The sequence below is a fragment of the Dendrobates tinctorius genome, unplaced genomic scaffold (genome assembly GCF_039654945.1).
Source record: "Dendrobates tinctorius isolate UK_male_01 unplaced genomic scaffold, ASM3965494v1 ptg000257l, whole genome shotgun sequence".
Lineage (NCBI taxonomy): Eukaryota > Metazoa > Chordata > Amphibia > Anura > Dendrobatidae > Dendrobates > Dendrobates tinctorius.
The window spans coordinates 4,534,183-4,560,354 of NW_027361924.1; the positions used below are offsets into that span (position 1 = coordinate 4,534,183).

General features: G+C 48.6%; 1 protein-coding gene across 4 annotated transcripts in view; it reads left to right on the forward strand.

The window, feature by feature from the left end:
- The window catches only part of TOM1L2 (target of myb1 like 2 membrane trafficking protein), a 36,914-nt gene that overhangs the window by 3,638 nt on the left and 7,104 nt on the right, over nucleotides 1-26,172 (forward strand). For 2 of the 4 annotated variants that reach the window (XM_073558489.1, XM_073558491.1), the window contains exons 1-12: nucleotides 8,030-8,331; nucleotides 9,267-9,351; nucleotides 9,632-9,710; nucleotides 16,474-16,623; nucleotides 19,516-19,650; nucleotides 20,397-20,552; nucleotides 20,641-20,757; nucleotides 20,841-20,974; nucleotides 21,047-21,092; nucleotides 21,184-21,304; nucleotides 21,648-21,765; nucleotides 22,661-22,736. In XM_073558489.1, coding sequence (XP_073414590.1) covers nucleotides 8,223-8,331; nucleotides 9,267-9,351; nucleotides 9,632-9,710; nucleotides 16,474-16,623; nucleotides 19,516-19,650; nucleotides 20,397-20,552; nucleotides 20,641-20,757; nucleotides 20,841-20,974; nucleotides 21,047-21,092; nucleotides 21,184-21,304; nucleotides 21,648-21,765; nucleotides 22,661-22,736 — 1,326 coding nt within the window. In that variant the 5' untranslated portion in view covers nucleotides 8,030-8,222. Of the gene's footprint in view, nucleotides 1-2,151; nucleotides 2,176-8,029; nucleotides 8,332-9,266; nucleotides 9,352-9,631; nucleotides 9,711-16,473; nucleotides 16,624-19,515; nucleotides 19,651-20,396; nucleotides 20,553-20,640; nucleotides 20,758-20,840; nucleotides 20,975-21,046; nucleotides 21,093-21,183; nucleotides 21,305-21,647; nucleotides 21,766-22,660; nucleotides 22,737-26,172 lie in introns of those variants that run through there. The other 2 variants (XM_073558492.1, XM_073558490.1) reach the window with 2 other exon arrangements.

Genomic DNA, 26,172 nt, shown 5'->3' on the forward strand with positions numbered 1-26,172 from the left:
ACAGACAGTCCGTATATACACACACAGCCCATATATAGTGCTGTATATCTGAATCCCCCATGTACTCGCTATACTCTATATACAGTGCTGTATACCCGTATATACATACAGCCCATATACACAGAGCACAAATACAGACGGCCTGTATATACACAGTCAGGGCCGTATATATAGTGCTGTATACCTGAATCCCCCCATATACTCCTCTATATACAGTGCTGTATACCCGTATATACACAGAGCCCGTATATATATATATATATATATATATATAGACAGCCCATATATACACAGAGCCTGTATAGACACACTGCCTATACACAGATAGCCCTATATACACACAGCCCATATATAGATAGCCCTATATACACACACAGCCGTATATATAGTGCTGTATACCTGAATCCCCCATGTACTCTCTATACTCCTCTATATACAGTGCTTTATACCCCATATACTAACCATACTCCTCTATATACAGTCCCGTATACCCCATATACTCACTATACTCCTCTATATACAGTCCTGTATACCCCATATACTCACTATACTTCTATATACAGTCCTGTATACCCCATGTACTCACTATACTCCTCTATATACAGTCCTGTATACCCCATATACTCACTATACCCCTCTATATACAGTCCTGTATACCCCATATACTCACTATACCCCTCTATATACAGTCCTGTATACCCCATATACTCACTATACTCCTCTATATACAGTCCTGTATACCCCATATACTCACTATACTTCTATATACAGTCCTGTATACCCCATGTACTCACTATACTCCTCTATATACAGTCCTGTATACCCCATATACTCACTGTACTCCTCTATATACAGTCCTGTATACCCCATATACTCATTATACTCCTCTATATACAGTCCTGTATACCCCATACACACTATACTCCTCTATATACAGTGATGTATACACATATACTCACTATACTCTTCTATATACAGTGCTGTATACCCCATATACTCACTATACTCCTCTATATACAGTCCTGTATACCCCATACACTCACTATACCCCTCTATATACAGTGCTGTATACCCCATATACTCACTATACCCCTCTATATACAGTCCTGTATACCCCATATACTCACTATACTCCTCTATATACAGTCCTGTATACCCCATATACTCACTATACCCCTCTATATACAGTCGTGCATACCCCATAAACTCACTATACTCCTATATACAGTGCTGTATCCCCCATATACTCACTATACTCCTATATAACGTCCTGTATACCCCTTATACTCACTATACTCCTCTATATACAGTCCTGTATACCCCATGTACTCACTATACTCCTCTATATACAGTCCTGTATACCCCATGTACTCACTATACTCTTCTATATACAGTCCTGTATACCCCATATACTCACTATACACAGTCCTGTATACCCCATATACTCACTATACTCTTCTATATACAGTCCTGTATACCCCATATACTCACTATATACAGTCCTATATACCCCATATACTCACTATACTCCTCTATATACAGTGCTGTATACCCCCATGTACTCTCTATACCCCTCTATATACAGTGCTGTATACCCCAATGTACTCACTATACACCTCTATATACAGTGCTGTATCCCCCATATACTCACTATACTCCTATATACAGTGCTGTATCCCCCATATACTCACTATACTCCTCTATATACAGTGCTGTATACCCCATATACTCTCTGTACCCCTATATAGTGCTGTATACCCCATATACTCACTATACACCTCTATATACAGTGCTGTATCCCCATATACTCACTATACACCTCTATATACAGTGCTGTATCCCCATATACTCACTATACACCTCTATATACAGTGCTGTCCATTACCTCATAGATTCTGTCACTGATAGCTGTGAGTTTGGACATTTCTCAAAAATTTTTTTTGCTTTTATGCAAAACGTTTGTCAGGAAAAAGAAGTGGCCGAGTGATTGTGACTGTGGTATATAAGGGCTACGTGTATAATAATAATAGTAATTATCAGGGCGAAATGTCAGGAGGCCGCCATTTACCCGGGCGTGGTGTAGAGGTGCGGCCCCGGGCCAGAGCATGATGGTAATTCCAGGTAGATGACACAATTTCCTGAATTTCTTCCCGTTTACCTCTGGTGGGCCCGAAGGTAATACACAGATGATTTTTAAGGTGAACTTCGTCTTTAACACTCCATTGACCGGTTGCATCCCCTCCATTAGGCTGTGCTCAGTATTTGGTCAGTATTTGACCTCAGTATTCGTAGCCAAAACCGGGAGAGGAACAATCAGGGGAAAAGTACAATAGAGACGCGTCACCACTTCTGGATTATCACCCACTCCTGGGTTTGGCTTCCGAATACTGAGGTAAAGTGCTGACCGAATACTGAGGTAAAATGCTGACCGAATACTGAGGTAAAATGCTGACCGAATACGGAGGTAAAATGCTGACCGAATACGGAGGTAAAATGCTGACCGAATACGGAGGTAAAATGCTGACCGAATACGGAGGTAAAATGCTGACCGAATACGGAGGTAAAATGCTGACCGAATACGGAGGTAAAATGCTGACCGAATACGGAGGTAAAATGCTGACCGAATACGGAGGTAAAATGCTGACCGAATACGGAGGTAAAATGCTGACCGAATACGGAGGTAAAATGCTGACCGAATACGGAGGTAAAATGCTGACCGAATACGGAGGTAAAATGCTGACCGAATACGGAGGTAAAATGCTGACCGAATACTGAGGTAAAATGCTGACCGAATACCGTACTTGTACATTTAAAGGGCTTGTATCGCTTATTAGTCATCCTCAGGGCATAATGTGAGAGAACTGCGAATCTTCAGGACCGTTCTCACTGCAGAAACTTCAATTATGAAATTGTTTACGGTCCAATGTCACCGGTTTCCCTTTTACTTCCGCGTTGCATGCGGATTTTGGGCCGTTTTACCCATTTAACTTCTTCGTTACATGCAGATTTTTCCGTGTTACATGCGGATCCTGTGGCAGATTTCTCCCTTTACTTCCATGTTACATGCAGATTTTGTGGTCGATTTCCTACTTTATTTCCGTGTTACATGCAGATTTATTTTGCAGATTTCCTCCTTTTACTTCTGTGTTACATGCGGATTTTGGGCCATTTTCCCCCTTTACTTGTTATATGCAGATTTCCACCTTCCATGTTACATGCAGATTTTTGGGGGGCAGATTTCCCCCTTTTATTCCATGTTACCAGGGCTGTGGAGTCTGTAAGCCAAACCTGCGACTCCGACTCCTCAATTTCCCTTACACCGACTCCAACTCCACGACTCCCACACATATTGCTTATATTTAAGTGAAAAATTTATTGTAGTACAATGTGAACATCAGACATTTAATAATTTCTATGATCCAATAATCAAGATATTTAGATAGAACATAATATCTATTTATTGGAATTCAACTTTAGAACACAAAAAACTGTAATAAATTGTAATCACGTAATACTGTATAATATTGATTACATATATACAGTACAGACCAAAAGTTTGGACACACCTTCTCATTCAAAGAGTTTTCTTTATTTTCATGACTATGAAAATTGTAGATTCACTCTGAAGGCATCAATACTATGAATTACCACATGTGGAATTATATAATTAACAAAAAAGTGTGAAACAACTGAAAATATGTCTTATATTCTAGATTCTTCAAAGTAGCCACCTTTTGCTTTGATTACTGTTTTGCACACTCTTGGTATTCTCTTGATGAGCTTCAAGAGGTAGTCACCAGAAATGGTCTTCCAACAGTCCTGAAGGAGTTCCCAGAGATGCTTAGCACTTGTTGGCCCTTTTGCCTTCACTCTGCGGTCCAGCTCACCCCAAACCATCTCGATTGGGTTCAGGTCTGGTGACTGTGGAGGCCAGGTCATCTGGCGTAGCACCCCATCACTCTCCTTCATGGTCAAATAGCCCTTACACAGCCTGGAGGTGTGTTTGGGGTCATTGTCCTGTTGAAAAATAAATGATGGTCCAACTAAACGCAAACCGGATGGAATAGCATGCCGCTGCAAGATGCTGTGGTAGCCATGCTGGTTCAGTATGCCTTCAGTTTTGAATAAATCCCCAACAGTGTCACCAGCAAAGCACCCCCACACCATCACACCTCCTCCTCCATGCTTCACGGTGGGAATCAGGCATGTAGAGTCCATCCATTCACCTTTTCTGCGTCGCACAAAGACACGGTGGTTGGAACCAAAGATCTCAAATTTGGACTCATCAGACCAAAGCACAGATTTCCACTGGTCTAATGTCCATTCCTTGTGTTCTTTAGCCCAAACAATTCTCTTCTGCTTGTTGCCTGTCCTTAGCAGTGGTTTCCTAGCAGCTATTTTACCATGAAGGCCTGCTGCACAAAGTCTCCTCTTAACAGTTTTTGTAGAGATGTGTCTGCTGCTAGAACTCTGTGTGGCATTGACCTGGTCTCTAATCTGAGCTGCTGTTAACCTGCGATTTCTGAGGCTGGTGACTCGGATGAACTTATCCTCCGCAGCAGAGGTGACTCTTGGTCTTCCTTTCCTGGAGCGGTCCTCATGTGAGCCAGTTTCTTTGTAGCGCTTGATGGTTTTTGCCACTGCACTTGGGGACACTTTCAAAGTTTTCCCAATTTTTGGGACTGACTGACCTTAATTTCTTAAAGTAATGATGGCCACTCGTTTTTCTTTACTCAGCTGCTTTTTTCTTGCCACAATACAAATTCTAACAGTCTATTCAGTAGGACTATCAGCTGTGTATCCACCAGACTTCTGCACAACACAACTGATGGTCCCAACCTCATTTATAAGGCAAGAAATTCCACTTATTAAACCTGACAGGGCACACCTGTGAAGTGAAAACCATTTCCAGTGACTACCTCTTGAAGCTCATCAAGAGAATGCCAAGAGTGTGCAAAGAAGTAATCAAAGCAAAAGGTGGCTACTTTGAAGCACCTAGAATATAAGACATACAGTATTTTCAGTTGTTTCACACTTTTGTTAATTATATAATTCCACATGTGTTAATTCATAGTTTCGATGCCTTCAGAGTGAATCCACAATTTTCATAGTCATGAAAGTAAAGAAAACGCTTTGAATGAGCAGGTGTGTCCAAGCATTTGGTCCGTACTGTATATATACTCACATACACACACACTATGACTTATCTCGGCTAAGATAAAGCCTAGATCCTCAGGCTACATTCACACTATGGGCGTAGCCAGGATCAAACCTGGGGGGGGGCAGAACCTCATACTGCATACCTCAGCTGCTGCAGAACCTCATACTGCACACCCCTAGACTTGAAAATAAAGCCTTCACCTTAAGAAGATGTGGTGAATGCAGGCTATTTATTCCAACTATCAGTTGATGCTACTGAAGACGAGCAATGCCTGTCCTGGGCGTCCTTTTGGGCAGCTATGAGGTGTACCTCACTGGTGCTAAAAAAAAGGAGTGTTAGTCGGTGTGCTACCCGGCTTTCATTCTTTTTGGTACAGATATGATATGGATACAGATATGGATAAATGGATAGAGCAGATTTCTAATCTGCTTTTGCTATTGAAAACATTATCTATGAGCTCAAAAACCTTTCAGGTGATGCGGTTTTTTAAAAAGCTGATCGGCTTTTGCAGCTGAAAAACGTATCCTCAAAAAACGCAGGAAAAACGCTGTGTGTGAATGTAGCCTTAGATCAGGAATAGAACAGTCATTTATAGGACATTTCATAACTTTCCCAAATTCCTATGAAAAAATATTCAGCACATTCTGCATTGAACTACTGTACCCAATTTATTATATATTTTAGGAGTCGGTCCATTTTATACCGACTCCACCAAAATGAGCTCCGCCCCCACAGCCCTGCATGTTACATTCGGTTTTTGTTGCAGATTTCCCCCTTTACTTCCATGTTGCATGCGGATTTTGTGGTTGATTTCACCCTTTCCCTCAGTGTTGCATGTAGATTTTGTTTGAGGTTTCCCCCTCTGTATCTCTGTTACATGCGGATTTTGTGGCGGATTTCCACCTTTCCCTCCGTGTTACATGCGGATTTTGTTGTGAACTTGTTGCAGATTTCACCCTTTGTGCTTTAAATTTGGATTTTCACTGGAGAAATTCGTAGCAAATGTGAATCAAAATCTGCAGAATCCCTCACTGTTCTCCGAGTCCTGACTTGTCACCAGTGCAGTGACGAGGGAAGGAAACCTGTGTGACTAACCCTATGTGAGCTGCAGTGGTGATGTGTTATAAGTAAGTGACCCCCTGAGGCTGTGTGCACACGTTGCGGATTTGGCTGCGGATTTTTCCGCGCAGATTTAGCTGAATCCGCAGGTAAAATGACCTGCGTTTTTACACCTGCGTATTCCTATAATGGAAGAGGTGTAAAAACGCTGCGGAATCGGCACAAAGAATTGACATGCTGCCGATTCAAAACCGCAGCAAATCTGCACAGAGTTTTCCGCAGCATGTGCACAGCGGGTTTGGTTTTCCATAGGTTTACATGGTACTGTACACCGCATGGAAAACTGCTGCGGATCCGCAGCCAAATCCGCAGCGTGTGCACAGACGCTGACAGGGCGGAGCGGCAGGTGCTGCGCGGTGCAGCCTCTCCTGGCAGTGATGGATTCATTTCCTCACATTCAGATTTTCCGCATGAGATATCCTGATAAGTTGTACACATCCGCAGCCCGCGCCGCTCTGCAGTGCCCCGCTGAGGAGCCGTTTATCTCTGGACACAACCTGCCCCTCATCTCACTGCATCTCCATACAGACCTGAGGGACAGTACAGCTTAGTGCCGGAGCGTTATAAGGGTCTGGTCACATTTTTGTGTTTTTTTATTCCCTCCCTCAGTCCGGCTTCTGTAGGCTTCATTTATGTGTTTGTTCTATCTAGCAACGAATGAGAACTCTGCTTTTCATTTTTTCTTTTTAAAAGCTGCACCAAAATAAAAACTGCTCTGTGATTGGTTACTTGGGGAACAAAAAATGTAAACGGTACTGTGATTGGTGGCTGTTCTGCTGTGGTAAAATGAAAGCTGCTTTGTGATTGGTCGCTACACTTCTGTGGTAAAACGAAAGCTGTCCTGTGACTGCTTCTCTGCTGTGGTAAAATGTAAATTGTACTGTTTGGTTCTGCTGTGGCGAAAATGACAGCTGCTCTTTGGTTGCTACACTGCTGTGGCAAAAATAACAGCTGCTCTGTGATTGGTGGCAAAAATGACAGCTGCTCTGTGATTAGTCACTACACTGCTGTGGTAAAATGACAGCTGCTCTGTGATTGGTTGCTACACTGTTGTGGTATAACGACAGCTGCTCTGTGATTGGTTGCTACATTGAAGTGCAAAAATGAAAACTACTCCGATTTGTTGCAATGGGCAGCTGCACTGTGATTGGTTGTTACACTGGTGTGGTAAAATGAAAACTCTGCTGTGGTTGGTTGACAATAAATGTTTCCTTCAGTCTATTTGGATAAATCTGCGCATTTCTAGTAAATCCGGGTGAGGACCAATATGGCCGCCATTCCATCTCTTGTGGCGCTTATCGCTCAGCTTTCCTACAGATCCGCATAGTGTTTTGTAGGACGGACGTGCAATGTGGTGATCACCCAGCTTTCCAAGAAGCAGATTAGTCTTTTTTGTGAGCGTTTGTTCTCTAGGAAACCGTCAGTATGGCTGCTTACGTCACCTGATTTTCCTCAATTTCCCTGATCAGTAAGAGCTGTCTATGCTTCACTTTCCTGGGTTTATCTGGTCTCCCATTGACAGAACTTGTCCGCCATGTTGGTTGTCACCCAGCTTTCCCAGGAGCAGATAAAGGACCCTTGCAGCAGGCGGTCGGAGCTGTGGCGCTGCCACTCCTGCCTTTGGCGCTTGCGGCGGCTGCTCTGGTGGTCGGGGGGCCCCCTTATTGCAGCTGCTGACGGTGCAGTTTCTGGGTGGAGCGACGCCGGATTGATGGCTTGGTTGGGACTCTGCTGACTCTGCAGTGTCCGCGCGTTTACTGCACAGATGTGCAGTGCTGCAGTGCGAGCCTCGTCTCCTGTGGATCCCTAGCGCACATCTGCAGCGTCTCCTCCAGGGAACTCGGGGGTTAAACCGGCTGCAGCGGCGCCGAATGTAGCGTGCCAGCAGCATCCACGGGCGAGTAAATGAGGAGCCGCACGTCTCTGCCTCCCCAGGACAGCCATGATCACTCTGTACTGGGTCCTGTCCACGCTGCGTCTCGCCTGGAGATATATCATCACCGCAGAGCTCCGAGCCACCGAGTGGAGGCCGCCGCAGCCGGCGCTGATGGGTGCGTTACAATAGAGGGGGGAGACCGACTGAGGGTAATGGGGCGACATAAGGGGACGTAGGAAATATGAATGGGGGTCTGGTAACAGGGATGTGCTTCTATAGGCAATTACTTAATGTAAATGGTAAGTCAACGCTTGAAAGAAGCGCTGCAGCAGCTTGGGCATGGTTGATGAAGTTCCATCCTTTGGAGGGCTTCCTCCTTTTTTTTTTTTTTTTTTCTCTTTCGGAAGGGTGTCATCTCTTATTTAAAAGGGGATCTTTTATTTAAAAAGATAGAAAAAAACATCTCTGCTTGCTGTCAGTGAATTCTCTTTTTTTGAAAGCTGAAAAAAAAAAAGATTTTACCCAATGCAATCCCGTTCACACAGCTGCAGTTTGTCACAGTGTCTCAGTGAAGGCATTACCAATAATAAAGCAGCTGTACGAGACTCTTCCAGCCGCCCCCCGAACTTCAGATCTTAGGGGCTCTTACCTACAATGATACATTGTAACGACACCAGAAGTTTTCAGTCTTTGGATTGTGGTTATTCCCATTCACTGACAGCAAGAGGGGATCTTGAAAAAGGCGGTGAATGAAATCATAAGAGTATTGGAAAGTTTTATTATAGAGCGGAGAACCCCTTTAATGTTTAACTGAATTTATTTTTCTGATGACATTTTGATTTGTGGGGGTTTGAGTGGCTCACCCTCGAGACTTCCTTTTCCCTATTCACTGGGGGGGTTCTCGGCACCCGGACCCTCAAAAGATCAAAACTTCTGACATGTCAAAAGTTCTTCTGAAAGTTCAGGTTACAGTCAGGAAAAGTTGGGTTATGACCCCTGTGATGGCGGCCATATTGATTGTCATCACCAAACTTTTCCAGAAATAAATTAGTTTTTCTTTTTTTTTTTTTTTTTTTTTCTAACATATTTTTTATTTTTGTGTTTTGGCAGAAAAAGCCACAGATGGCTCCCTGCAGAGCGAAGACTGGACGCTGAACATGGAGATCTGTGACATAATCAACGAGACGGAGGAAGGGTGAGTTCAGCGCAGGGACCCTGCGGGTGAACTTCTCGCAGGTTCTGTGACACATTGGAGTCATTACTGATCCAGAAAGGTTACATATATCTGTCGCCTCCATGCTGACGTCATCCAAACAGTCGCCTTAAGCACATGGTTCAGAATCAGAATTTTCATGAAAACCTGATTTATTGCATTTGATGGGGTGGTAGGTTAGAGGGAAGTTACCATAAAAAGAAAAAATTGGACCCCAAACTTTTTTCAGTACCCCCTGTTTTTTTGTTTTTTTTTCCCTTAGGCCAAAAGATGCAATTCGAGCCCTGAAGAAGAGGCTGAACGGGAACAAGAATTACAGAGAAGTGATGCTGGCGCTGACGGTACGCAAAGTTCTACAACTTTCTAACTTGCTTTGTGTTTCAATTACAAGATGCGCTGTACTCACCCTCCCTGGGTCCATCACTGAGTCTCTGCTGCTTCTCCCAGTGTCTGTAACTGACTGCAGCGTTAAGAGCACTGCAGCCAATCACTGAGCTCAGCGTCTCTATCCTGATAGATGGAGCACGCCCGCTCACTGATTTTTAGAGTGCTAGCAAAAGCTATGAGATTTCAGAAATGCACACTCTTGTTTTTTTTTTTTTTTTTTCCCTGATTGAGTTGGAAAACTGCAGCTTCATTTAAATCTGCAGCATGTCAATTCTTTTCACATGTTTGCAGGTTTTTTCACCCATAGAAAGCAATGAGAAAGTGAAAAAACGCTGCATTTCAGTGAATAAAACTAACTTTGTTATACTTGCACACGTATAATCCACACCCGAAATGCACTGAAAAAAAAACAAAACTGTGAAAGTGCTGAAAAATGGGTGTTTGGGAAAAAAAAAATCACTGCATGTGAACATAGTCTAAGAATGTCCCCATTTACTGATCGCAACCAAAGCTCTTAAAGACAGTAATAGGAATGCTAACGTCTCTTTTCTCCTTCGTCTCATTGGGGGACACAGGTACTGTGGGGTGTATGCTACTGCCGTCTGGAGGCTGACACTAAGTATACAAAAAAAAAAGTTAGCTCCTCCTCCGCCGCATATACCCTCGCCCCGATTGCGGGCGGAAACCAGTTTTTTGCTTAGTGTCCTATGTAGGCACACACAGTCTGGATCTCTCCAGACAGGGGTGACGGATCCTATTGAAAGGCTCCGATCTCCCCAAACCATCAGCGGGCGAGCACGCGTTGAGTATCGCCTCCGCGGATCCTTTCCCGCACTGAGGGACATCTCTGGGACTTTTCACTGGACATCTATTTTTCTTTATTCTTTTTTATGAAGATTAGACAGGGGCAACGCATCCTATTGAAAACCATCAACGGGCGAGCACGTGCGAGTGTCCCTCCACGTATCCTTTCCCGCAACGTGGGACATTATGCCAGACTTAGCCCTGTCCACCCCTAGGTATTGAAACCATGGGCATGCACAGAGGCACAAGACTAGTCTGTGCGGCCCCCACTGCTCCACCAACGCAAGACGGCGGTGCTGCATGGCGGCGGACGATCCCTCTCCTCGCCCCTGAAGGCAGACGGAGCTAGGGTGCCTGCACCGTCCAAAAATGAATTACCCCAGGTGCTGCTACCCAGTGGCTGGAGAAGCAGGTATGGAGCTGGGGAAGGCCCTGGGCAGCGTTTGGCAGGGGGTCGCACTATTAAATCCCCTGATGTTTGCCACTGGTTATCAGTGATATATTGTCGGGGCTAGGGCTGTGATTGGCAGTCTCCATTCCCCCCCTCTCCTCCTCCCTTCCCCTCCTCCCTCCCTGTACCTGCACGTGGCTGAGGAGAGCGGCATGAAAGACAGCAGGGCCGCGGATGTGGAGCACCGCCAGCGGAGGTGAAGGAGAGTGGAGACCGGCGGGGTAGTGGGGCCGTCAGCGCACGGGCGGGCGGTGACTAATTTAGCCCGCGGCTTCGGCCTAGGCCGCAGATGAAAGTTCCGCCTCCCCCACCCCCCCGCCCCGGCGTGACGTCATATCCGGCGCCGCCCCCCGTGGCTAGGGCAGGCGCCGGATAAATTGAGGCCCCGGCTTTTAGTACAGGGTAGGCCACGACCGGGAGAGCACCTCGCAGCCTGCCCAGAGGTGAAGGAGCGCATCGGAGCCAGACCCAGGAGCGCGGGGGGGGCACACAGGAGCAGGGTAAGTGCGACCCCGTCCCGGAGCCACACTACGCGCATTAAGGGGTTATCCTCCTCCTCTTCCTCCTTTCCCTTCAAATTTTCATAAATTGGCCTAATCAGCAATATGTCTGGGAAAGGAAAAACGCACACGTTCCTTTATGCCGCATGCGTTTCCTGTGGGGTTATGTTCCCACGAGCGCAGACTATTAAGTTATGTGAAGCCTGTGACTCCGAACGCGCCCAGGAGCCCTCCCCTGCGACGGAGCCCAGGGGTCTGGATCCCCCCGGAATGGGCGTTATCACTCTCGCGGTCCATGGTTTCGCTTACGAAGGCGATCGAGACCCTTCAGGCCCCGGATAGGGGCAGAGATGATGGCTCGCCTGTCTGGGAAGGTTCATCCACCTCACAGGAGCCTCCGACCTGCAGGGGCCGCACTCTCTCTAGGCAGACTCATAGGAATATAACCCACACTGCGTCTCCGGGCCCCTCCGGTGCTTCGGCATCCGTGAGTGCGGTATCTCATTCACCGTCACCATTTTCCGGGAGCGAGCAGAGTTCAGGTTATGACGCGGAGGAATCCCTGGACCTGGATACCCCGGGGTGTCGGGAGACGGTAGACAGTCTCATTGAAGCTGTCAATCAGACTTTGGTATTGAGGAGGATGTCTCCCTAACCTCAGGTCATAAGGTATCCTTTAAGAAGGCCAGGCGACCGCATAGAGTGTTTAGCACTCATCCAGAGTTCGAGGAAATAGTGCAGCGTCACAGGGAACGTCCAGACAAGCGTTTTTCGGGCCAAAAAACGCTAGCAATGAGATAACCGTGTGCACCAGAGCTCTGTAAGAGATTGGCGAAATCTCCGATTGTGGATCCCCCATTGTTACGCTTGGCCTCAAGAACTTTGTTGTCGGTGCCTAGTGTTTCTTCCATTAAAGACCCAACGGTCGGCTCAGAGAGAGTTTGGCCCGCTCGGTGTATGAGGCATCAGGATCAGCGCTCTCTCCTTCATTTGCGGCAACATGGGTAGCCAAGGCCATGATGTCATGGTCAGATTCTTTAAATAAGGTCCTACAGGATAGAGACCTGCCGACGGAAGTGTCTGAGATAGCAGGTCAGATTGCGATGGCGGGTGACTATTTAATCAATGCGTCCTTAGATGCGGCTAATTGCGCAACACTAGCGGCGGCGAATGCAATCGCCATTAGAAGAGCCCTGTGGTTAAGGCTATGGCGGGCTGATTCGATTTCCAAGAAATCCTTGACTTCCCTGCCTTATCAGGGTAGCCGCCTGTTTTGGGGAAAAATTGGACAAACTCATCTCAGATGCTACGGGGGGAAAAAGCAGTTTTCTCCCACAGCAGAAAATTAAACTGCCATTTCGTCAGCCTCAGGCACGCTTTCGAGCATTTCGCTTCCCCGGGTGGATGGCAGCGGCCAGTTTTGCCGCCCCAGCTCGCTACAACCAAGACAAGGAGCGTCAGGTCACGTATAGAGCCATCCCGCTGGGCAGGATGCAAGGCCGCCCGCCCAGGTCGAGGGGGGGGGCCAGGTCCCAGAAGCCCTCAGACAAATGACTCGGGGCATCCGTTACCCGAGGACGGCAGAGTGGGCGGACATCTACTCCGGTTCCGCCACGTCTGGGTCGCGGTAGCACGCGACGCATGGGTGGCGGAATTAGTGTCGTCCGGGTGCAAAATAGAATTTGTCAGACATCCTCCAAGATGATTTTTTTCTTTCCCGGCTTCCCAAAGCGGAATCCCGGGCAGAGGCGTTGCTAGGGGCCATCAAGGTATTTCAGCGCAACGGGGTCATTGTCCCTGTACCAGAGTGCGAGAGAACTCAAGGTTTTTATTCCAACCTGTTCGCAGTTCCCAAGAAGGTCGGGACAGTAAGGCCGGTTCTGGACCTAAAGCTCCTGAACAGGTTCATCAGAATCAGGCACTTTCAAATGGAATCTCTCCGTTCAGTCATATCGGCCATGGAGCAGGGAGAATACTTGGCCTCGATCGACGTCCAGGATGCTTACCTGCACGTCCCTATTTTTCCCCCGCATCAAAGGTTCCTACGTTTTGCAATCGATGGTTGGCATTTCGAATTTGTAGCTCTGCCTTTCGGGTTGGCCACCGCCCCCAGAGTGTTCACAAAGGTAATGGCTGTCGTCATGGCCATTCTACACTCTCGGGGCATAGTGGCTTTACCGTACTTAGACGACCTCTTGGTGAAAGGTCCGTCCTTTCGGGCATGCAAGGAAAATGTCAACATCACGCTGGATACCCTATCGCGCCTAGGATGGTTGGTCAACGGGAAAAAGTCATCCCTTGTCCCAGCTCAGAGGATTTCGTTCCTAGGGATGATTTTCAACACCTCCCGAGGGTTGGTAACTCTCCCTCAGTACAAGGCTCGAGCGCTCCGGCAGGGAGTTCGGAAACTTCAACAACCAGGCCCTCACACCATTCGGTTCGGGATGAGGGTTCTAGGGAGGATGGTGGCGGCAATGGAAGCGATTCCGTTTGCCCAATTTCATCTTCGTCCCCTGCAGCATGCTCTCTTGACATCTTGGGACAGGAGTCCATTCACGCTTGATCATCAGTGCAGGTTGTCCTTTCGAGTCAGACGGTCACTGCAGTGGTGGACGCGCGCGACTCCTCTCTTCTTCAGGGGAAACCTTTTCCCCCAGATCAATGGTTGGTGATCACAACCAATGCGAGTCTTCTCGGTTGGGAAGCAGTTTTTCGCCATCACACAGCTCAGGGGCAATGGTCGCATCAGGAGGCACGCCTCCCGATCAACTTGCTGGAGATACGAGCCGTGCGGCTGGCACTGCAACATTTCCAGCACATTCTAGCAGGACATCCGGTCCGGATTCAATCGGACAACGCCACGGTAGTGGCGTACGTGAATCACCAGGGAGGCACGCGCAGCAGGGCAACCATGCGCGAGATAGCATGTACTAAGCTGGGCCGAGGGGAACCACTCGGTAATCTCAGCAGTCCACATACCAGGCGTGGAAAATTGGGCAGCGGACTTCCTAAGCTGGCAGGGTGTCGTGGCCGGGGAATGGTCCCTGCACCCCGAAGTCTTCCAGCAGATTGCCAATGGTGGGGGACACCGGACGTGGATCTGATGGCCTCCAGGGTAAACGCCAAAATGGCCGTGTTTGTCGTTCGGTCTCGAGACCCGCGAGCAATCGCAGTGGATGCGTTGGTCCTACCATGGAACCAGTTTCGGCTCCCATACCTGTTTCCCCCGCTGCCACTACTTCCGAGGGTCATCAGGAAAATCAAGACAGAGGGGGTTCTGGCAATTCTGCTGGCCCCAGACTGGCCCCATCGGGCATGGTACGCGGATCTAGTGCAGCTCCTCGCAGACGTTCCTTGGCGTCTGCCGGAACGACCAGACTTACTGTCTCAGGGGCCGATCTGCCACCCGAACTCAGGGGCCCTGTGTTTGACGGCATGGCCGTTGAATCTTGGATTCTGACCCAGGCGGGGTTTGGGCGTGAAGTGGTTGCTACAATGGTTAGCGCCCAGAAGCCTACCTCGGCGAGAATTTACCATCACACTTGGAAGGTTTTCTTTCGTTGGTGTCGAGAGGCACGGGGTTGCTCCACTATCCTTCTTGGTTCCCAACATCCTGGCTTTTCTTCAGTCAGGCCTAGACGCAGGATTGGCCCCGAGCTCCCTTAGGAGACAGATATCGGCCTTGTCTGTCCTCTTCCAGCGAAGGATCGCTACTAATATGCAGGTCAAGACGTTCATTCAAGGGGTCTCTCATTTGGTGCCCCCCTATAGAGCGCCCATAGACTCCTGGGATCTTAACCGTGTCCTGCTGGAAGCTCCTTTTGAGCCGTTACAAGAAATTTCATTATCATACCTTTCCAGGAAGCTCGTATTCTTGGTAGCCATAACTTCCATTAGGCGGGTCTCGGAGTTGGCAGCCCTATCTTGTAGAGCACAGTTTCTTACCTTTTACAAGGATAAGGTGGTCCTTAGACCAGCTCCTCCCTTTCTGCCGAAGGTCGTGTCCTCTTTCCACATTAATGAGGACATTGTGCTGCCTTCATTTTGTCCAGCGCCAGTACATAGGGTGGAAAGGGCGCTCCACACTTTGGACCTAGTAAGAGCGCTCAGGAGGTACGTGTCGAGGACGGCACCTTTTCGACAGACTCACTGTTTGTGATCCCCGAAGGGCGCAGGAAGGGGCTCGCAGCCTCAAGGTTGACCATAGCCAGATGGATTCGTCTAACTATTCAAGAGGCTTACCGTATTAGAGGCACACCGATTCCAGCAGGGATATAGGGGCGCACTCTACTCGGGCAGTGGGCGCTTTGGCACCAGGCTTCGGCAGAGCAGGTATGGAAGGCGGCAACCTGGTCCAGCCTACATACTTTTTCTAAGCATTACAATGTGCATACTCAGGCTTCGTCAGATGCGAGCCTGGGTAGAAAAATTCTCCAAGCAGCAGTGGCGCACCTTTAGACAGGAGGGCATGCCGCTTGGATTGGTGAGTTGACTTCCCACCCAGGGACTGCTTTAGGACGTCCCACAGTACCTGTGTCCCCCAATGAAACGAAGGAGAAACATGGATTTTTGTGAGTGCTCACCGTAAAATCCTTTTCTCCGAGACGCTCATTGGGGGACACAGCACCCACCCTGATAGCCAGTTGGCTCTTGTTTATTTAATGAATATAATTCCTTTTTTAAATTAAGGTGGTCCTTTTTCAGACATATGGTATTCTGCTTTAAGGCTAAATTGTTTTTGTGTTCTCCTACTGCTATTGCACTAAAATGGTTTCTGCCCGCAATCGGGGCGAGGGTGTATGAGGAGGAGCTAACTTTTTTTTTGTATACTTAGTGGTCAGCCTCCAAACGGCAGTAGCATACACCCCACAGTACTTGTGTCCCCCAATGAGCGTCTCGGAGAAAAGGATTTTACGGTGACTACTCACAAAAATCCATGTTTCTCTGACTTTTTTTCCTCAGGTTTTGGAGACTTGTGTGAAGAATTGTGGCCATCGATTTCATGTGCTTGTGACGCACCGCGACTTTATAGATGGAGTCCTGGTAAAAATCATCTCTCCTAAGAACAACCCCCCGACCATCGTGCAGGATAAAGTCCTGGCCCTGATACAGGTGGGCAGCGCAGGGTGCTACTGGGACAAGGAGCTGAGCCCTCTTCTCCCATGTTCTTGAGCCCTATCTCTGTCTCCCTCTCTTTTCTTTTTTCGCTTTCTCTATTTTCTTTTTCTTTCTGTTTCTCTCTTTTTCACTCCCTTTCTCTTTTTTTTTTTTTCCTCTCGTGTCTTTTTTCTTTCTCTTTTCCTTTTTTCCCTTTTTCTGTCTTTCTTTCTTTCTTTCTTTCTCGCTCTCTCGCACTCCCTCATGACATTCCAATGTGTGTGGGGGGCTTTACTGATGCCCTCACATTCCTATGTTCTCTCGCTCTCTCTGGCCCTCACATTCCTATGTTCTCTCGCTCTCTCTGGCCCTCGCATTCCTATGCTCTTTCTCTCTCTCTGGCCCTCACATTCTTTTGTTCTCTCTCTGGCCCTCACATTCCTATGTTTTCTCTCTCTTTCTTTCTTTTTCTCTCTCTCTCTCTCTGGCCCTCACATTCCTATGTTTTCTTTCTCTTTTTTTTTTTTGCTCGCACTCTCGCCCTCGCCCTCACATTCCTATGTTCTCTCTATGGCCCTCACATTTCTATGTTCTCTCTCTCTCTCTGGCCTTCACATTTCTATGTTCTCTCGCTCTCTCTGGCCTTCACATTCCTATGTTCTCGCTCTGGCCCTCATATTCCTATGTTCTCTCTCTCTCACTCTCACTCTCCCTCTCCCTCGCATTCCTGTTCGCTCTCTCTGGCCCTCGCATTCCTATGTTCTTTCTATGTGCGCTCTCTCTCTCGCTCTCTCTCTCTCTCTCTCCCTCTCTCCCTCTCTCCCTCTCTCCCTCTCTCCCTCTCTCCCTCTCTCCCTCCCTCTCCTATGTTCTCCCTCTCTCCCTCTCTCCCTCTCTCCCTCTCTCCCTCTCTCCCTCTCTCCCTCTCTCCCTCTCTCCCTCTCTCCCTCCCTCTCCTATGTTCTCCCTCTCTCTCTCCCTCCTATGCGCTCTATCTGGCGCTCGCATTCCTGTTCGCTCTCTCTGGCCCTCGCATTCCCATGTTCTTTCTCTCTCTCTGGCCCTCACATTCCTCTGTTCTCTCTCTGGCCCTCATGTTCCTATGTTCTCTCTCTCTCTGGCCCTCATGTTCCTATGTTCTCTCTCTCTCTCTGGCCCTCACGTTCCTGTGTTCTCTCTCTCTCTCTGGCCCTCACGTTCCTGTGTTCTCTCTCTCTCTCTGGCCCTCACGTTCCTGTGTTCTCTCTCTCTCTCTGGCCCTCACGTTCCTGTGTTCTCTCTCTCTCTCTCTGGCCCTTACGTTCCTGTGTTCTCTCGCTCTCTCTGGCCCTTACGTTCCTGTGTTCTCTCGCTCTCTCTGGCCCTTACGTTCCTGTGTTCTCTCGCTCTCTCTGGCCCTTACGTTCCTGTGTTCTCTCGCTCTCTCTGGCCCTTACGTTCCTGTGTTCTCTCGCTCTCTCTGGCCCTTACGTTCCTGTGTTCTCTCTCTCTCTCTCTCTGGCCCTTACGTTCCTGTGTTCTCTCTCTCTCTCTCTGGCCCTCACGTTCCTGTGTTCTCTCTCTCTCTCTCTGGCCCTCACGTTCCTGTGTTCTCTCGCTCTCTCTGGCCCTTACGTTCCTGTGTTCTCTCGCTCTCTCTGGCCCTTACATTCCTGTGTTCTCTCGCTCTCTCTGGCCCTCACGTTCCTGTGTTCTCTCTCTCTCTCTCTGGCCCTCCCGTTCCTATGTTCTCTCTCTCTCTCTGGCCCTCACATTCCTCTGTTCTCTCTCTCTGGCCCTCACATTCCTCTGTTCTCTCTATGGCCCTCACATTCCTATGTTCTCTCTCTCTGGCCTTCACATTCCTATGTTCTCTCGCTCTCTCTGGCCCTCACATTCCTATGTTCTCTCTCTGGCCCTCACATTCCTCTGTTCTCTCTCTCTCTGGCCCTCACATTCCTATGTTCTCTCGCTCTCTCTGGCCCTCACATTCCTATGTTCTCTCCCTCTGGCCCTCACGTTCCTATGTTCTCTCTCTCTCTCTGGCCCTCACGTTCCTGTGTTCTCTCGCTCTCTGGCCCTTACGTTTCTGTGTTCTCCCTCTCCCTCTCCCTCTCCCTCTCCCTCTCCCTCTCCCTCTCCCTCTCCCTCTCCCTCTCCCTCTCCCTCTCCCTCTCCCTCCTCCTCCCCCCCCCCCCCCCTATTCCTATCTCTGGTCCTCACGCTCCTATGTTCTCTCTCTCTGGCCCTCACATTCCTATGTTCTCTCTCTCTGGCCCTCACATTCCTATGTTCTCTCTCTTTTGCTCTTTCTCTAGACCTCCTTTTTTCTCCCCTTGTCCTCTGTTTCTCATTCGTGAATCATATTAACAATCACTAGTTAAAAATTAGTGAGCAAATTACCTGATAAATAAGACATTGGACACTGATCGCTCTAGTGCCGCGTGTCCCATCAGCTGGATGGCGGCTCATATGAGGTTTCTCTGGGTAGATCATATGTCCCTGGGCAGACCGCTGGGCTCCTGTGTCACAGGGACCTCGCTGTGCCGGGGACCTCAGCAGCCTCAGTACCCAGCAGGCTTTTCTCCGGCTCATCTATCCCCATCATCCCTGGCTTTTTGGCTATTGAGACAGTCAGCGAGGTAAGCGACGCTCTTATGAGGATGATCGGGTACAAGACCTGAGGTTTGAGAAGTCTCGATCGTTTTTGGCATCTTTTTGTGACTGCGATGGTGTTATTCTCCCTCATATAGATGGGATTTAGACTTCGTGCTTCCCGTGTGCATTCATGTTGCCAGATAGCAGAACCTGCAATGTTTTGTGCGGTGACATTCCTGCTCCAATTGTCCTCCTTCCACAAGTATCTGTGGACAGTAATGTCTCTGGGATTTCATCTATGTCTCTTATCTCTCTGTTCCTGTTTTCCAGGCTTGGGCCGACGCGTTTCGGAGCAGCCCCGACCTCACCGGAGTGGTGCATATTTATGAAGAGCTGAAAAGAAAAGGGATTGAGTTTCCCATGGCCGATCTCGATGCCCTGTCTCCGATACACACTCCACAAAGGGTAGGAAATCACCTTTAATTTGTAGAAAATCTCATGCGACGCACATCCGTGCAGATCTGGAAAAGGACAGGACCTTAGGGACCCAAGAATTTTTAATTTTTCCCTACTTCTATTCCAAGAGCCATACCTTTTTTTTTTTTGTGGTGGTGGGAGTTTTGTTTCTACAGCGTTTATTGTATGGTAAAAACTGGGTAATTTTTTTTTTATTTTTTAATCATTTTAAACAAATTAAATATTTTACTATTCTTACGGTTTGTCACCTACGGAAACTAAGAAAATGATGGAAAAATGAAAAATAAACACATATTATTTTTTTAAATCTATTTTGTACATGTGTATATTTTTTATAACGTTTTATTTTTAATTTTTCATTTATTTTTTTAGTGTCCCTAGGTGACAGAAACCTACAATAATTTGATCGCTTACACTATATAATTCAATACCACAGTGTTACGGTATGTAGAGGAGCCGCGATCTCCTGTGCCGTCTGCAGGGTCCGGGCCACTGAATTTTCTTGCAGACAGAGACTACAGGATTAATAATTCATAGCTGCAGTGTATCGGGTGCAGTGTGTCCTCTGCTGTCAGTCTTAGTGTGCGCTCTACATGATTATCGGCAGCTGCAGTACATTGCTAGGAAAAGTCCAATTATTCGGCACATGACTCTCCAGACCTGTGACCACACAGACTATAGGACTGTAGCTGCCAGGCCGAAGTTTCCCTTGTAATGTGTCCTGTTTTACACAGAGCGTGCCCGAGGTGGACCCCGCTATGAACATGCATACGCCCCAGTCCCACCAGCGGGCGAACTCGGGTTCTTTCTCGTCATCTCCGGCGCCATTCACCACCCCAGCAGCACCTACGCCAAGCGTGCGTGGGCCAATCACTGCCAACTCAGAACAGGTAAGCCATAGGCTTTCACGGGCCATGTCCGGAGTCATCGCCACTGCTCACTATATCTACGCGGTCACGTCTTCTGCTTACACTCCAGATCGGCCGCCTGAGGAGCGAGCTGGATATCGTTCGCGGAAACACTAAGGTCATGTCTGAGATGCTGACGGAGATGACTCCTGGCCAAGAAGACGCCTCTGATCTGGAGCTTCTGCAGGTAGGGGGCGCTCCGCCGATACAGAGGATGGATCCCCGCATTATTGGGATTCGGATCTGGGCCCAGACTGTCCGTGTTTATAGGACCTGAACCGGACCTGCCGAGCGATGCAGCAGCGGATCGTGGAGCTGATCTCTCGAGTGTCCAACGAGGAGGTGACCGAGGAGCTGCTGCACGTCAACGACGACTTGAATAACGTCTTCCTCAGATATGAAAGGTAAGGAAGAAGCGTTGTGGAGAGCCTGACGCCGCACGTCCTCCTGACTAATGGCCGTTCCTTCTTCATTAGGTTCGAGCGCTACAGGTCAGGCCGCGCCGCTCCGAACACGAACGGGGTGAGACTGCGCCGGAGCCGCTTTAAGCTTGTAGTCCCCCCCCCCCCCCCCCCCTAAATAGTAGCCACTGATTATGTATTTCCCGTCGCAGATGCTGAGTGAGGTCACGGAGGATAATCTGATAGACCTGGGTCCTGGATCCCCTGCAGTCGTGAGCCCAATGGTGGGGAACACCGCCCCGGCGTCACTAACAACCCAGCTGGGAGGACTTGGTAAATAACAACGAAATGATCCAACAAATTGCAGCCATTCTTAACCCATTAATGTCTGATCTTCAGTAATACAGGTTCCTGCAGATTTAGGCGGATGTATAGGCTCCGTGGTCGGGAAGAGAATGGGAGCTGTAAGGTTAGGATAAAGGGGTCCTAAAAGTCAACTACTCCCTGTGACATCCATAGCAAACCAGATTTATGGGTGGAAGTTAATCAGGCCCATGTGACGACGCTCGCCTGCCCCGTGTCTAGAAGAGCCGCACATTGCTCTATTAAATGGGGGGGAGGGATTTTTTTAAGCTGCATCTGGTCTCAAAATTAAATAGGAAACTTTCTCTTTCAGATGTCGGATCTAATAGTGTGAGCTCCACCCTCAGCGCGCTCCCCAACACCAACCCGCGGGACGACTTCGATATGTTTGCACAAACAAGGAGCAGTTCTCTGGCCGAACAGAGGAAGGAGTGAGTATGAGATCTGTGCATGGTGGTGTCTTATAGCCTAGGAAATCGCTAACAAAACATATTGGTGAGTTCAGCACATAGTGATCGTGTAAGTGCTGATGTATATCCAATCCTCTGTGCTGATTCACTTCATAATACATCTTAATTTTCACCTTACAGCTCCAAATCTCATACACAGAATGTGATTATTTACATTTGTCTGTCTGTAGTCACCACTAGGGGGAGCTCCCTGTATACAGAGATACATGATAAGATCCTGTCTGCAGTCACCACTAGGGGGAGCTCCCTGTATACAGAGATACATAAGATCCTGTCTACAGCCACCACTAGGGGGAGCTCCCTGTATACAGAGATACATGATAAGATCCTGTCTGCAGTCACCACTAGGGGGAGCTCCCTGTATACAGAGATACATCATAAGAACCTGTCTGCAGTCACCACTAGGGGAAACTCCCTGTATCCAGAGATACATGATAAGATCCTGTCTGCAGCCACCACTAGGGGGAGCTTTCTGTATACTGAGATACATAAGATCCTGTCTGTAGTCACCACTAGGGGGAGCTCCCTGTATACTGAGATACATAAGATCCTGTCTGTCGTCACCACTAGGGGGAGCTCCCTGTATACTGAGATGCATTAGATCCTGTCTAGTCACCACTAGGGGGAGCTCCCTGTATAGAGATACAGTGAATACATACATAAACCCTATGCAATAAGCTCCCTCTAGTGACACTGGGTGAATAGAATTCTGCTTTTTATTATCAATATTATTGGGTAATATAAATATAATCCTGTTATTAGGGTGAAGGTTGTCATCTTGAAGACTACACAAAAAGTACTTGCATCTATTACTGCCATGTGTCATCTATTTAATTGACACTTTTCTCTCTGGCAGTGTGACGTACGAGGACCCCCAAGCTCTCGGTGGGCTGGCAATTGCTTTAGATGTCCGGCAGCAGAACACAGGAGGGGTATGTAGCGCCCGGCCAGAGCCTTGGTCATCGGCTGGTTTTAACTATATGACTTCTGGCACAATGGTATACAGCCCGCAGTTCCTTCTTAGGAGCAATAGGTGGTGCCAGACCAATGCATTGAAGTAATAGGAGCTTCACGGTCACAGACGAGTGCTGATCCTGCAGAGCAGATCGATGCATCTGCCCTCGTCCCCCGGCGGAGGCGAACATTGATCCATCAGGCCGCACCGCTGTGAGCGTAGTATTGATGATTAGTCTTTATGAGCTGCCGATTGTGCTGCTCTCAGCTATAAAGCTTATTTCTCTAATGATAAGGACCTGGTCGCTCCGAGATCAATGGATCATGTGCGTGGACTCGGGCACCATCTCTTTATGCATCATGTCCTCCTCACACTGTTTCACGGTATATAATCTCTATTTTTTTTTTTTTCTTGTGTTTTTTATTTTTTACGCCATTTTGGGGTTTTGTCCCAGAGGAGAGGTAGAGCTGGAGTCTCAGCCATGGAGCCCATAGACAAGTGGCTCATTACTCAAGGAATGGTGAGCAGTGCTCCCGCAGGTAGACCTCCCCCATAACCATCTGACCCCCTTCACCCTCGTGGCATCTTACCAACCTAACCGAGCGGAGCGTGAGCAGCCGGATATCTGCTTGTACGGCACCAGCCACCCCTGTAACTGCAGAACATATATATTCTATAGGGTAATATAGCAGCGAACCCTGGCGCCTGCGGGTCTATCGAGGCATCCTAGGACGGACCGACGTCCATGTATCCAGCATATGGCGGTGTGTCTGCCGTCACGTCCCATCATGCAGTGCACACGACTCGCAGATATCTGGCTATTAATCCCTGCAATCCTGATCCTCAGCGTCTGTGTCTGGACTCCTGGGATAAACACAAGTTTTAACTAAAATTATCTATATTTTTTTAACAGGTATTTACAATGTGTCTAAAATAATTTTGGGGATAGTTTACTTTGTGTCCACAGCTCCTATACACGACAATGTGTTTCCATGGTAACCGTCTGAAAGCATGCCTTGTGTAGTCTGGTTCTGCAGTCCTTTTAGATGAGGACATTTCATCAAAGCTGAACCAATTGCCCACGCTAAATGCTGTCCCGGGATTCCAAAGAGGGGCCCGAAAATGTGAGGGAGGAACTGATTGAAGGAGCATATGAGGGGATCCTGGAGACGTGGAGCATATGAGGGGGGATCCTGAAGAGGAGGAGCATATGAGGGGGGATCCTGAAGAGGAGGAGCATATGAGGGGGGATCCTGGAGAGGAGGAGCATATGAGGGGGGATCCTGGAGAGGAGGAGCATATGAGTGGAGATCCTGGAGACCAGGAGCATATGAGGGAATCCTGGAGAGGAGTATATGAGGGGGAATCATGGAGAGGAGGAGCATATGAAGGGAGATCCTGGAGTGGAGGAGCATATGAGGGGGGATCCTGGAGAGGAGGAGCATATGAGGGGGGATCCTGGAGAGGAGGAGCATATGAGGGGGGATCCTGGAGAGGAGGAGCATATGAGGGGGGATCCTGGAGAGGAGGAGCATATGAGGGGAGATCCTGGAGAGGAGGAGCATATGAGGGGGGATCCTGGAGAGGAGGAGCATATGAGGGGAGATCCTGGAGAGGAGTATATGAGGGGAGATCCTGGAGAGGAGGAGCATATGAAGGGAGATCCTGGAGAGGAGGAGCATATGAGGGGGAATCCTGGAGAGGAGGAGCATATGAAGGGAGATCCTGGAGAGGAGGAGCATATGAGGGGGGATCCTGGAGAGGAGGAGCATATGAAGGGAGATCCTGGAGAGGAGGAGCATATGAGGGGGGATCCTGGAGAGGAGGAGCATATGAAGGGAGATCCTGGAGAGGAGGAGCATATGAGGGGGGATCCTGGAGAGGAGGAGCATATGAGGGGAGATCCTGGAGACTAGGAGCATATGAGGTATTCCTGGAGAGGAGTATATGAGGGGAGATCCTGGAGAGGAGGAGCATATGAAGGGAGATCCTGGAGAGGAGGAGCATATGAGGGGGGATCCTGGAGAGGAGGAGCATATGAGGGGGGATCCTGGAGAGGAGGAGCATATGAGGGGGGATCCTGGAGAGGAGGAGCATATGAGGGGGGATCCTGGAGAGGAGGAGCATATGAGGGGGGATCCTGGAGAGGAGGAGCATATGAGGGGGGATCCTGGAGAGGAGGAGCATATGAGGGGGGATCCTGGAGTGGAGGAGCATATGAGGGAATCCTGGAGAGGAGTATATGAGGAGATCCTGCAGAGGAGACTACTTTACTGAACTTCTCTGTCAGTTCTGGAGTATTGACCCCTGAAATAAGCGGGGGCTGCTGTGCTCTCCTCTCCTCCTCCGCTTTTCGTGCATGCAGAACCCTCCGCTCGCTCCTGCAGCCGGCGATACCCTTCTTATCATAGGAAGCAATGCCGCACTGATTGCATCCAGCACTTCACGCGGACGGGTCCAAATTCCCCCGTGACACGACTTGTGTTTCCAGGAGACGATTCCTGTCTAAAGTCCCTGACACGTGTGCGAGTCATTGATCCTGGTCCTCGTGCCAGCCTCGCACCCGCCGCTCCTATGTAAGCTCTGCACCGCAGCCGGCCTGGGGGGCTTCTATAGCCGTGATCACCAGCCGGCCCTCAGCATGTCAGGGCATGCTGGGAGTTGTAGTTATGAATCAGCTGGAGAGACACAGGTTGGAAAACACTGGTGCAGCAGGTAACAACCCCACAGCTGGCGAGCGTCAGAGGTGAGGACAGGCAAGATGGCGACAACAGGCAAAATGGAGGCCAGTGCCCGATACTGAATGGAAGGGGGGGACGAGCAGCAGATTAAAGGGTCAGATAATGGTCGTCATCCCGAGATCTCACCCCTTATATCATAATCGCATGGAAGCAAACTTGTGCTTATACGAGGAGCGGAGACGCTGCCCGTCCCTGTAGCGCTGACACCGCCCGCTAATCTCCACTGACACCGCAGCCGCTAACCTGTCGATCCCTAGACGTGTCTCATGTCTCTGTATGTTTAATAGCGGAATGAAGCTTGCCCATCAATCATAATCATTCTCTTTATGTGTCAGTTTCTCAACAATTCCAGCATCTCTGGAAGCACCATATGAGCGGCACTAGGCTAGCATCGGACTTTGGGTCTGACTACACCTTATATTCACTGACAGCAAGAAGAGATCTTCAAAAAATGGTGAAACATAAAGTATATTAAGAGTTCATAGACTTTATGCTTTAGGCTTAGTCTGGGAATCATGGCTGCTAATTTATAGCCTAATATCCTCCATATAAAACCACTTGGCGCAGCGCCACCCTCATCTGCAGGCAGCGTCTGGTATTGCACCTTTTAATCATGCGCCCCCTGGTGGCTTACTGAGTTCAGTAAAGCAGCCATTTCTGGACAAGCCCTGG